The sequence below is a fragment of the Lemur catta genome, chromosome 19, assembly GCF_020740605.2.
Source record: "Lemur catta isolate mLemCat1 chromosome 19, mLemCat1.pri, whole genome shotgun sequence".
NCBI lineage: Eukaryota > Metazoa > Chordata > Mammalia > Primates > Lemuridae > Lemur > Lemur catta.
Genome location: NC_059146.1, coordinates 35,897,342 through 35,910,317, shown reverse-complemented (window position 1 = coordinate 35,910,317; position 12,976 = coordinate 35,897,342). Strand labels below are relative to the sequence as shown.

General features: G+C 61.1%; 1 protein-coding gene across 2 annotated transcripts; it reads left to right on the top strand.

Annotated features, from left to right (window-relative positions):
* Nucleotides 1-3,250: 3,250 nt before the first annotated feature.
* PLEKHF1 (pleckstrin homology and FYVE domain containing 1) lies at nucleotides 3,251-11,677 on the top strand. Of its 2 annotated transcripts, XR_006730019.1 has the most exons (3): nucleotides 3,251-3,268; nucleotides 10,153-11,175; nucleotides 11,585-11,677. XR_006730019.1 is itself a non-coding variant. In XM_045531011.1 (2 exons), exon 2 carries the CDS (start codon nucleotides 10,168-10,170, stop codon nucleotides 11,005-11,007), a length of 840 nt encoding a protein of 279 aa, XP_045386967.1. In that variant the 5' UTR covers nucleotides 3,251-3,268; nucleotides 10,153-10,167; the 3' UTR covers nucleotides 11,008-11,677. The 2 variants fall into 2 exon arrangements, 1 of the variants encoding a protein (XP_045386967.1); XM_045531011.1 differs by having other exon boundaries at nucleotides 10,153-11,677.
* Nucleotides 11,678-12,976: the final 1,299 nt, after the last annotated feature.

The window sequence follows — 12,976 nt, the reverse complement described above, 5'->3', positions numbered from 1 at the left end:
CTTCCCTGGCTTTGAGACTCGATGTCTCAAGTGTATTATCGTATTGACGCAGTGGTTTGGGAATGGGACAGATTTGCGATCAGCTTTGAGATCTGCTCCTTATAAACAGTAGGACTTCTGTTTCCTTTTTAAAAAAATTTGTTTTCCTTTTTGTTTTGAACATTTTCAAACCAACAGACGAGTTGCGAGAAAGTGCGATGAACAGGCAGAGATCAGGGGCAGCCGTCAGCCCACGGCCCGTTTTTGTGTGACCTGTGAGCTGAGAGCGGGTTTTACACTTTTTTACACTTTTAAGTGGTTGAAAAAATATTTGAAAGAAGAAGAATGTTTCATAACACATGAAAACCATATGAAACTCAAGTGTCCGTGCCCATAAATGAGGTTTGCCCGCTTGTTTGGGTGCTGCCGGTGGGCGCTCCGGCTCTACACCAGTAGGCTGCGTGGTTGCTACAGAGACCCTGGCTCTGCTGCCCAAAATAGTTATTTTTTCCAAAATACTTATTATTTGGCCCTTTATAGGAAAAGTTCGGTAATTCATGACTTAGATTTACCAATTATTAATATTTTGCCCCATTTGTTTCCTCTGTCTCTCACTGAAACGTTTGTGTGAGTCTTGATACCTCACCCCTAAATACTTCTGTGTCTGTCTCAGTCTCTTAGACCAGAGGTGGGAACCACAGGTCTGGTGTGGGGAGAGACAAAATAACACAAAATGTTTAGCACACAGTGCTTGGCACGTACAGAACCTAATAAAGGATCTGATCAAAATTCCTGGCATTTTTCTCAGAGGTGGCTGGCAGAACCCCTAACGTGAACATCCTAAGCCTTGGTGCTTCCTGAAACCCTGCTGCCTGCAGGCGGGAAGCCAGCTTTTCCCCAGAATGGGCTTCTTACCCGAGGAGCAGAAAAAGCCTCAGGGAAGCCTCATTTTTTCCACAGCTTGTGGCTTGGCTGACTCAACTGCTGCCTATCCCTGAGTCACGAGTTTTTCCTCTCTTATTTGGAGGAACAGGTCCTCCACCCAGCTGTCCCCACCCACGGCCAGCCTGTGCTGGAGAGGACGTGGACCGCTGGACGATCAGATTCGAGCTGCCTCCAGGGAAGTGCTTCTTCTCAGTGCTCCACTCAGAATTGGAAGGAAGAACAGAAGAAGAGACTCAGGCCCAAGTGGGCCCTGGACAAGGCTTGGAGGGGTCTCCAGACTCCAGGACCAACAGGTGTCGTCCTCCCTCTGGTTTTCCAGAATCACGAGAAGGCTTCCGTTTCCGGGATGCCTGCTTCTACCAGGCTCAGTGTGGGATGCAGGACGCTGTCACCAACAAGACAGCGCCGCCTTCACAGGGGCCTGGGCACTGGGGCAGCCATGGAACATGGCCTTGAGGGCTCAGCTTGCAGTGCTGCACTGGTGACAGTGTGCACACCTGGGATGGCATTTCTGAGTCCCAGTGTCCCAGCTATAATTCTGTGGGATCTCTGTGCAGGGTAGAGGCCTGGCTACGTCCTCAGGACTCATCACTTCAAACAGTCACTCAACTGGAGGTATAAAAGTGGGTAAAATGGCCCAAGGAGGAACCCACAGGGACTGTGGGTACTGCTGTGGGTGGGAGAACACAGCCCCATTTAAAGGGGACAGCACTGTGTGGACATGAGGGCCAGCATTTTCATAACTTCTGATTTAAGAAAAGCTGAAAATCCTGATTTTATGTGAACTCTCCCAATACAAAATGTTCACAGCAATGAATTTTTTAAAATATTTAAACACTTTGTGAGGCAAAAAGACATGCCATTGGGGTCAGGTTTGGTCCCAGGTGACACTCGGGTGACAGTAAACACTGCCCTTGCCGGGGCGGGTAATGGCAGTGGACAGCTGGTGGCCTCTCCCTTGCCAATCGCTCCACCCCTCCTCCTTCTCTCGTCGGTCCCTTCCCTTTCCAGCGGGGAGAGGCGCCTCACCGGCCGGGCCCCTCACGGCCTCGCCCACCCCCCAGGAGACCTGGAGGCCGGAGGAGCCGGGCTGAGCACAGCGTTCAACAGCCGCGCAGAGACTCCCAGCGGTCTCAGCCCTTCCCGCGCCCCTCCCGGCTGGGACCCGGCCCAGCGGGCACTGCAGGGCCCTGAGCCAGCCCCTCCTCAAAGCGCCCAGGCTCTGTAAGGGACGCTTACTGCGTTCCTACCACGTGCCCAACTGTCCTGATGAACACAGTCTGGCCTGGGGCACGCGCCTAGCTGGAGGGACAAGTGGCCTAAGGGGAGGACCACAGGTAGGGAGAGACACTGGGGGAGGTGGTGGAGGGGCGGGGCGGAAACAGAGCTCTGCCGGTGGCCAGGGAAGCCTCGCAAGGAGGTGACAGCTGAGACCAGGGAAGCCTCGCAAGGAGGTGACAGCTGAGACCAGGGAAGCCTCGCAAGGAGGTGACAGCTGAGACCAGGGAAGCCTCTCAAGGAGGTGACAGCTGAGACCAGGGAAGCCTCGCAAGGAGGTGACAGCTGAGACCAGGGCGACGCAGGGGAAGTGCGAAGGCCTTGGGGGTTCTGAGGAGCAGGCAGGGCGGGTGCGAGGGTGGCAGAGGCCGGGGCGGTCGTGGTGAGGCCGCGGCGTTTCGTGCAGGGCGGAAGGGGCCGAGGCGGCGGTAGCGCTGCCTGCGGGAGCCGTGGAGCCGGGCGGTGGGTATGCGGGGCCCACCGGACGATTCTCCTTCCTTCGGTGTATGTTTGAAATTTTCCTCTATAAAAAGTTTAAAATACAAAGTGCTGCTGATTTTCAACATTGTGATTATTAATGTCTCATTGTGCTGCGGGGTGACCGACGTCGGCTAGGCGCGAGGCATCGGAAAGCGCAGTCGAGCGCCCTCCGGGTCGCCCCGTCTCGGGGGTCGGGCGGCCGGAGGCAGCGTGCAGCGGCCAGCGGGAAGGGAAACGGGGCGGGGGTCGAACGGGGCAGCCAGCCCGGGGTGGGGGGGCCCAAGCCAACCCCGCCAAGTCTGGCCGCTGTGCGCCCGCCGAGCTCCCGGACGCGGCCGGCTGCCTGGAGCCCAGGCTCCGCCCGCTGTGCCCCGGGGGTGTCCAGGCGCCGCCCGCTGTGCCCCGGGGGTGTCCAGGCGCCGCCCCTCTGCGCCCCAGGGCTCCGATTGGCCGAGCTGCCTGAGAGGGGCGTGTCGGGCGAGGCTGGCCCGCGGGTGCGCGCCGGCCCTGGCAGGATCGGCGGATCCGGGGACAGTTCGCGCCCGCGAACCGGGCTGCGGGGCGGCGGCGCGGGCCGCTGGAGCAGGTGAGCCCCACCCCCTCCTGGCCGCTGCGCGGAGCGCGCTTCCCTCCGCCACCCCCAGCTCCCAGCGCCGGCGGCCGTCGAGGGGGCTCCGAACCGGCGGGGCGCTCGTCGTTGGGTGCGGGGTGGGGGCTGCAGGGGCTGGGGGGCAGGTGAGGGCAGGTGGGGACTCAGAGGCAGGGTGCGCGGGGGGTGAGGGAGCACGAGGTGCGAGTGGCGGAGGCCGCGGGGCCGCACGGTGCTGCTGCCTGGAGTGGAGTCGTGGTGCTGCGGGGCGCCCTGGCCTCGTGCTGCTGTCGGGGCCGGGCTCCCTGGTCCCTGCCTGCGGAGTCTGGGGACATGGCAGGACAACTGCCCCACATGGGTAGGGGTGGGGGAGCCCAGATGGCAGCATTTTCCGGGTGTTCCTGGTTCACACCGACCCCTCATCCCCAACCACCTGGCCGGTAAGGCGTCCTGGTGCGAGCTGTCAGAGCGAGCCAGGCCGGCCTGATTTCCCACTTCCCGGGGGGAAGTGGCTGAGGACCCCAGAGAGAGGGCCTGGAACCTCCCTGCCGCTCTCTGCTGGAGAGGTGTCATCAGCTCCCTTTGCAGCTGGGAAAACAGGGGTTCGGAGTCCCCCTGAAACTTGGTCTCCACGGCTCAAGGGGACCACTATTGGCATTTGAGCAAAGCTGTGATTTCACCACCAGGGAGGGTCTGACTGAGTCCAAGGAGGAGGGAGGGTTAGTGCGGGGTCACCCTGTGCACAGCACACAGTTCCCACCGGTGCCTGTGTGAGCCGCGGTGACTGACTCCGGCCTGCGTCCCTGCACACGGCAGCCCTTGGGGCCACAGACACTGGCAGGGCTGCAGAGCTCAGGGACCGGCCCAGCCCACTCCACAGGACAGGGCTTGAGCAGTGTGGCCTGGAGGGCAGGGCCGCCCAGCCGGACCAGCAAACCTGTGCAGGCACCATGCCTGTCAGGTATTTGGAGAGGAGCCACACCCACCCTCTGGACCTGAGGGTTTCCAGTTCTGTCTTTGGTTGAGAACAGCCTTCAGCAGCTCGTGCTTATTTGGGAGCCAGGCTTCCCAGTCACTTATCTGAGACCTTACACGGTGCCTCTGATGGCAGTGGTAGAACATTCCCTGCCGGGGCTTTCGTGAGGGTTAAATGAGATAATACACGCCATATGCCTAACATTGTGCCCGGCCAGCTGTGAGCTCTGGGTCAATGGCACCGCCAGGGTTTTTTCCTTGTTACTAGTCTTTTCCCGGAGGAGGGACCTCCAGGAAGCACAGTGCTGGGCAAGGCTGGAAGGACAGGACGCTTGGGTCCTGGCCTCACTGCACTTGGGGAAAAGTCGGATCCTCACTCCGGCCCGTGTGCCTGCAGGAGGCCCCTGCGGCCCTGAGAACCTCCCTCTTCCCCCGGTTCCTGCTGCGGCAGCTCGCTGTGCTCATCCCACCTGCAGCTGTGCCCTGGGGACTTTGCCTGGCTGGTTCCTGCATGGTATTCAGGTTGGGGTGAGTCGCTCCCTTACAAGGCCCTCCCTGGGCCCCACAGCCACCCCACGGCAGCCCCAGCCCCACCAAGCAGGCCAGCATAGCGCGGGCTCTCAGGAAATACCTTGTTGATTTACCTCTGGTCTGGCCCCCAGGGAGAAGTGTTCACTGCTGAAGGGCCTGGGCTCTAGCTCCCTGCTGTGATCTGGCACCCAGCGCAGTGCTTGGCACATAGTAGGACTTCAGTAAACCTTTGGGAGATGAAGTCAGGCAGGCATGGAAGCAGGGTGGGCCTGGCTGGGGCTGAGGTCCTGCAGGGACAGAGGGCCCCACGCGGGAAGCCAAGGGCCAGGTTGTCCCAAAATTCCAACTCCCTCTGTGATCATGGCCATGTGCATCCCTCTCAGATGAGCAGCGTCCCCACGTGCGACTCACGGGGAGGGATGGACCAGGGTGCCCCCAGCTCCTACTTTCCAGGGTTCCCAGGTTGGGAGCCACGCATCTCTTCCTAATCCCAAAGGCTGCACTCCCCTGAGTTCTGTCAGGACAGAGCCCCGAGTCGGGTGTGTCCCCAGAGCAGGTGTGTTGTGCATTGTACAGCGTGGGGTGGATCCGGGGTTGGCCTCTCTGCAGAGGGCAGGCAGTAAACAGTTTAGATTTTAAGCCGCGTAGTCTCGGACACAGGTGGCTGTGTTCCAGCAAAATTGTAATTAGAAAAGCCGGCAATGGCCAGGTCTGGTGTGGGTCTCCCGCCCCTGCTGTGGGTCACCTATCACACCTCCACTGCCACGCACCGAACCCTGGCCACGGCGTCCGCAGCCACGTGGCGGCTCTCAGGATTTGGCTCCCGGCCACAGTGCTCAACATGAGCACCATCGGCCCAGCCCAGGTGCTGGGATGGTAGAGCCGGGAGCCCCCCACCCCTCTGGATCCCCGGAAAGGACGCAGATCTGTTCCTCTCCCTGCCTCCCAGGCCCAGTGACCTGCGCAGTGGCAGCCCCTCTGCCAGCAGCCCTGGGGGCCACGCTGGGGTCACCACAGGTGTTATCTGAGGCCCTGAGGCTGCCAGGAGGCGACATCTTGAGTGTCTTCCTGAGGCAAGTGGCCCCAAATGACTGGGCCAGGGCTCAGCTCTCCTCCCCAGTTGCAGGTGAGTGATGTTCACTCTCCCGGTGAGAGCAGTAAACCTGTCTGACTCCAGGCTGCTTTGTTTACCAAGGGAAACCTTCAGCCCTCAGGCCCCGACAAACCAGGGTGTGAAGGTACGGTGTCAAAGGACGGGCGTGCAGAGGGAGGACGTGCAGAGGGAGGGTGTGCAGAGGGAGGGCGTGCAGAGGGAGGGCGTGCAGAGGGAGGGCGTGCAGACGCAGCGGTGTGGGAGGCCGGGTGTGCAGACGCGGCAGCCTCACCACCGGCCCTACCCCGGCCCCGCGCGGTTCGGAGGAGAGGGGGGGCGCAAGCCCTGTGTGGGGTCAGCCCAGAGCCCAGAGCCCTTTCATCACCATCAGGTACCCCCCGCCCTTCCTGGCCCGCAGTTTGCCACCGGCAGCTGGACGGTGGCTGTCACAGCCTAGAGGGGTCTGTAAGTGACAGGCAGGGGCAGAGCAGCATGGGGGTCCCGTATGGGGTGTTCTGTGCCCCTCCAAGAGCCCAGGAGACCATGTCGAAGGCCCTCCTTCTGCTGGCCGGGTCCGCTGTGGCTTCAGTCCCCGAGGCACAGCTCTCCCCTCCCTGGGTACCGTTCCTCACTTCTAACACACCTGGGTGGCATCTGTCGGAGGCAGACCCGGCCAAGCCGGCCCCCAGAGCTCAACAAGCCGGAGGGGTTGGGTGGGGACCACTTGCTCTTCAGGCACAAGGCCCACCTGCCTCAGCTGCCAAATGTGAGGCTTCAGTCTGCAGTGCAGGATGGGGTTTTCATCCAGTTCTCCCGCAAGCCGCCTGCTCCCCGCACAGGTGTGGTCTCCCTGCCCTGCCCAGCCCAGCCCAGCATCCCACTTTGAGACCTGCTCTGCAGTCCCCACCCCAGGACTCGATCCAGACACTTGTCCTGTGGTCCTTTTCTTTGTAAGGACCTTAAAATGAGAAAGAGAGAGAAAGAAGCACATGTTTCCACTCCTCAGAATTGATGGGTGTCAGGACTTCATCTCATTCGCGGCTGCCTTGTTCTAACAACAGAGACAAAACATCACGGAGGAAGGTGACATGCTCCTTGAGCCCCCATTCCTGGTCACACCCAGGCCCTCTCCCCAGGCTGCTCCCCCGACTTTGGTTTGTGTCCATCCTGTCTTTTTTTTTACCATCTTAACCATTTTTAAGTGTGCGGTCCAACAGTGTTAAGTGTGTTCACGCTGCGGTGACCCAGATCTCTGCAACTTCTTCATCTTTTAAAACTGAAACTCCACACGCACTGAACGACTCCCCGCCCCCAGCCCTGGCCACCACCGCTCCAATTTCCATCTCTATGAATTTGACCCCTTCAAATATCTCCTCCAAGTGGAATCCTGACGGTATTGTCCTTTTGTCACCGGCTGGCTTCGTGTGACATGGTGTCCTCAGGGTGCATGCATGTTGTAGCGTGTGTCAGGACTTTCCTCCTCCCTAAGGCCGAAGTCCACGGTGTGCACCCACCGCCGGCCGTCACCATTCAGCCTGCCGGTGGACACTGGGTCGCTTCCACCTCGTGGCCACCGTGAATACAGCTGCTATGAACACAGGGGCTCAGATGTCTCCTCCAGGCCCTGCCTTCAGTCCTGCTGGACGTGGGCCCCGCAGTGGGACTCCTGAATCACATGGTGAAGCTATTTTTAATGTTTTAAGGAGCCTCCGTTAGATATTCTTACCGACTGAGCACAAGTCTCCTATTTCTCCACGTCCTCACCAACACTTGTTGTTCCCTGTTTTTTTTTTTTAATAGTAGGAGGTTCCCTGCTATCTATTTTTATTCAGAGAGTTCTTGAACACTTTAAAAGTGTTATGTAATTTTTGCATGATGGTGTCACTTCACGTGTGCTGTTCTAGAAGTTGCTTTTTTCCACTTGGCGTTTGCTGTCTGTCCCACTCTGTGTTGGCCTGTTTATTCTGCTGTGTGAGTAGACCTGGTGTTTGATCCTTTTCGCTGCTGGTGGGCGTTCCAGTTGTGTCTGCTCTGTGCGGGACAGAATTCTGGTTTTGTCAGATTGTCCATCAGCCCAGGACTCTGTGATCCATCAGGGCAGGACGGCTCAGGGCTCTTGGGGATAATCCGCCAGGTTTGCAATAACAGCCAAGATCAGCAACCTAAAAATAGCAGTTCTTATGTAAGGTGGTGTGGGCTGCCCTTCTCAGGACACCTTGTGATCTAAAGAGCCAGTGATACCAGACTCGGGGGGCCCAGCACCCCTCTTACGCAATGCATCTGCCCCACCCCCACTCTGATCCTCACAGGGGCCCCGACTTAACTTCAAGAAGTGCAGCTCGGGGACCCAGAACCACCGCAGGTGTGAACAGCTCAGCCACAGGTGCTGTGCGTCTGAACACACGTGTGCACGTGGTGGTGGGGGCGGCTCTCACCGCTTCCTCTGCAGAGGGGGGAGCTGAGTCATGCATGGCGGCCCTGGAGAACTCTGGAAAGGTTTATTCATTCACGAGCCACTGATGGAGCACCCACTGTGTGTTTGCCATGGCTGTAAGAATTGGGAGACAGCAATGAGCCAGAAAAGGCTCATGTTCTCATAGAGCCAAGGATTGAGTAGGAGAATGGAAAACACACAAGCAAAGAGTAGACCAGGAAATCCCAGGCCCTGATGTGTCCTGGGTGGCGTCTTAGAGAAGGGGTCGGCAGACTTTCTGTAAAGGGCAGATGGTAAATACTTCAGGCTTTGCAGCCACGTGGTCTCCGTGACCGCACTCAGCTCTGCCGTGGCAGCGTGGCAGCAGCCACAGACAACAGTAAAGGAAAGAGCGGGGCTGTGTCCCAGTAAAACCTCCTTTGTGGAAACAGGCCGCGGGCCACGTTTGACCCTCAGACCATAGTTGGCCAACTCCGGTCCTGGGTCAGGGGAGAAGCCGCGTGAGCTGGGGTTGTCAGGGAGAATCTTTCTGAAAGGGAGATGGGAACCGAGAGCCTGGTTGCAGGAAGGAGCAGGCCATGGGATGGTCTGTTTCCAGCAAGACGAGATGTCACCTTGCTGTCAGTGCAGTGGCAGAGTTGTGGGCTGAGCAGTGGGCAGCCACCGCTTGACTTGGGAGATTAAGGTGGTGAGACTTGCTCCCGGGTTGAATATTGCAGGTGCAGGAAAGAGGAGACTCCGGGATGCAGCCGGGGCTTGGCGTCTGAGCTGCCAGGTGAATGGTGGTTCTGTGGATGCAGGAGGAGCTGGGAGGGGCAGCCCCGGGGGTGCCGGGCTTGGCGTTGGGCGTGGTGAGCCTGAGGGGCTTTAGAGGAGCAGGTCGACTTCGGTGCCCAAAGCTCAGTGGAGAGGCCAGGGCTGGGGGCCTGGGCTGGGGAGTGGTCTTCAAAGCCGTGAGTCTGTGGGTTCAAAGGCAGTGGGTGTGGACAGAGCAGAGGGAGGCCTGGCGTGAACTCTGAGTTAGTGCTTAGTGCTGAGTGCTCAGTGCTTGGTGCTTAGTGCATTGGCAGGGGACCTGAGTGGGCCACACACTCCATGGGGAAAGGCAGTGTGGTGCCAGCCCTGGGCCCCCCACTTACTATCAGAGCCTCAGTTTCGCTCCCGGAGGGTGGGATTCTGCCTCCGACGGTTGGGGTGAGGACTGATGAGATATAGTCATGCTTGTCACAGAGGAAGCACTCAGCTCCTGGTGCCTGTCACCTGTCACAGGGTGAGCGAGTGTCTTGCAGGGTTGCTGACGTTTGGTTTGGGGGATGGGGCAGTCTGGCCGGCTAGGGTCACAGCACCCACATGGCCTGGCACACGCTGTTCCAGCACATGCACCTGCATCCTTCCGGCTGACGGGCAGGCCCCAAGTGCCAGGTAGCGCAGTTGGTGCCCAGGGCAGGAGCAGCTAACGGGAGGCTCCTTGGCCCCCAGGTGGACACCGTTGGGGCCCACTCTGCCCTGTCCCTCCAGGCTTCTGGGGGACTGAACCTGTTGCCCACGGCGTAGCCCACTCAGTAGCCCACTCTTATCGCTGCCTTCCCAGCCCCGTCTGGCTTCCACGGTCCCCTCCCTGGGGAAACCCCTTCCCTTCCCAGTAATTCCTTGTGCTCCTGGCCTGAGGGCCGGTTTCCGGGGCAGTGGGGTTCTGTGGCTGGGCAGCCGGGTGGGCTTCCTGGGACAGGGCTGGTGCTACGTGGGTTGTCTGGTGCGGCCGTCAGTGAGCCGGGGGTGGTCGGTGTGGTTCAGAGCCCCGGCCGTGCCTGGGCAGCCTGACGCCTCCCGTCTGCCCTCCGCCCACAGCCGGCGCCAGGGACGATGGTGGACCACCTGGCGAACACGGAGATCAACACGCAGCGGATCGCGGCCGTGGAGAGCTGCTTCGGGGCGTCGGGCCAGCCGCTCGCCCTGCCGGGCCGCGTGCTGCTGGGCGAGGGCGTGCTGACCAAGGAGTGCCGCAAGAAGGCCAAGCCGCGCATCTTCTTCCTCTTCAACGACATCCTGGTGTACGGCAGCATCGTGCTCAACAAGCGCAAGTACCGCAGCCAGCACATCATTCCGCTGGAGGAGGTGACGCTGGAGCCGCTGCCCGAGACGCTGCAGGCCAAGAACCGCTGGATGATCAAGACGGCCAAGAAGTCCTTCGTGGTGTCGGCCGCCTCCTCCACGGAGCGCCAGGAGTGGATCAGCCACATCGAGGAGTGTGTGCGGCGGCAGCTGCTGGCCACGGGCCGCCAGCCCACGACGGAGCACGCGGCGCCCTGGATCCCCGACAAGGCCACGGACATCTGCATGCGCTGCACGCAGACGCGCTTCTCCGCGCTCACCCGGCGCCACCACTGCCGCCAGTGCGGCTTCGTGGTCTGCGCGGAGTGCTCCCGCGAGCGCTTCCTGCTGCCGCGCCTGTCCCCCAAGCCGCTGCGCGTCTGCAGCCTGTGCTACCGGGAGCTGGCCGCCCAGAAGCGGAGGGAGGAGGCGGAGGAGCGGGGCCGGGGGTCCCCGGGGCAGCCGGCCCACCTGGCTGGGGCCGCGTGTGGAGCGTCCAGCGGAGACGACGACGACTCGGACGAGGACCGCGAGGGCAGCGGGGACGGGGACTGGCCCAGCCGCGTGCAGTTCTACGCCGCGGGCGTCTCCTGGTCAGCCTTCCACAGCTGACGCCGCCGGGGCCTCTGAGCCAGGCAGCTCCACTGCCCGGGCCCCCAGGAGGGCGGGGTGCCCCGGGACCCTACCGCGCTGGTGGTGGGCACCCCGTGGGGAGCGGCTCCTGCCCCTGGATTCCAAGTGCCTTTTGCTGGACGTCACACCCTTCTAGTTCCACTTCAGGTAATTATCTCCCCGTTTAGCAAACCCCAAAACGCTCAGGCTTCTTGGGAACAAATGCCGTGTCTCAGCCCTATAGGCTGCAGCTGCAGAAAACCCCTTGAATTAGACGAGCCCAGGTGCCCGGGCATTTGGGGACCCCCCTGACCCCGGGCAAGCACACCCGTAGGAGAGTGAGTCCGGGAAGCCAAGGCCTGCCCACCATCATGCCACTGCCCACCCCTGGCCAGCTGGGCCCTGCCAGTCCGGGCACGTGGGCACCCCTCAGCCAGGCAGGAGACCGCCGAGCCGTGGCTGCCCACTGGGTCCCGGGACTGCAGCCTGGCCCGAGGAGGCCTCTGCCCCCTTCCCTCCGTCCAGGTGTCCAAATGTCTGATGTCTCTTTCTATCCTGTCCTCCTCTCTCCCTGCAGCCAGCGAAACCGGCGTTTTCTGTTAGGACTCTTACTTGCAGGGACAGAAACCCTACCCGGGCTGGCTTCATAATAAAAAGGAAAGTTTATTGACTTGTGTGGTCAACAAGTCCAGGAGTGTTCTTGCTTCAGACACGGCCGAAACTGTGCTGGTTGGCAAAAATCAACCACTGTCCACCACACTGGGTGCTCCTGGGAATGCTGGAGGCCCAGTGTAGATGGATGTCCTCGTCACACCTTGGCTGGGCTCCTCGGGGAACAGGTCTGTCCGGGTGCTGTGACCGTGGCCTGTTGCCACTCACTTTGGTGTGGACTGCCTTCACGGATGGGACGGAGGCTGGCTCTGCCTGGGCCTTCCTGGTTGAAAGCTCTTCCCCTGCGGTCTCCCGCCTGACCTCTGGGGACGGTGCCATCCACTGTGGAAACTGGGCCCCAGGCAGAGCGAGCAGCCTTGGCTCAGGGCGAGTGCGTGTTGGGCCCAGAGAGCAAAGCCTGCCTGGAGCCGCAGGTGCTTCTGCTCCGGTCTCTCCCCGCACCTGTCGGCCTTGGCCAGAGCCCACCGTGGTGCAGACCAGGGTCACTTTGGCTACAGGTGGTGGCTGGGGCTGGGAAGGCTCCCCCGGCCCACACAGCACCATGTGCAAACCCCGTCAGGGCTCCTTCCCCGGGTTAAGCACCATCCTCTCGGGCCATTCTCAGATGGTCAACGGGCCAACCTGGACGGTCTGGTCAGAGTGCAGGTTCTGATTGGGCAGGTCAGGGCCCAGCTCCCGGGGGCGGCTGCTGGCACCGCCAGACTGCAGACCACATTTGGGGTGGTAAGGCGTACTGTGGACATCTGGGCACCCCTGCCAGGGCGGGTGGGAGGGGTACAGTCTGAAGCGCCCAGGACCTGCCGGTGACTCTTCCCGCATGGGCAGAGTGACGGCTGCGGGGGGCAGAGGTGCTTCCAGGAATGACTGTTCGTTTACAGGCCCTTCCCCCGCTTGGCCTCCTGGACCACACAAACTGGGTCAGGCTAGTTCTCCTTCCCAGGCAGGGGGACAGCAAGTGCAAAGGCCCTGGGGAAGGAAGGAGCTGAGGCCCCCGAGGCAGTGGGACCAGCCCAGGTGCACTGGGAGTCACAGGAGGCTTCAGCGAGGCAGCGAGTCTGCTCTTGGCGTGCAAGACTACTGTGTGCAGGTGGCGGGGAGCGGAGAGCGGAGTCAGGCAGGCACGGGAACGGGGCAGCCCTCCACGCCCCCGGAAATCCCCAGCCCGGAACTGGGCTCCACTGAGGCCCCATCTGCCGCCATTCTCGTCTCTGGCTATGGACCAGAAGCCTCAGCTGTCCCCCGCCCCCCCCGACCTCACAGGCTCCCAGGGGCTGGCTGCCTCTCCCTTGCTTTGCTG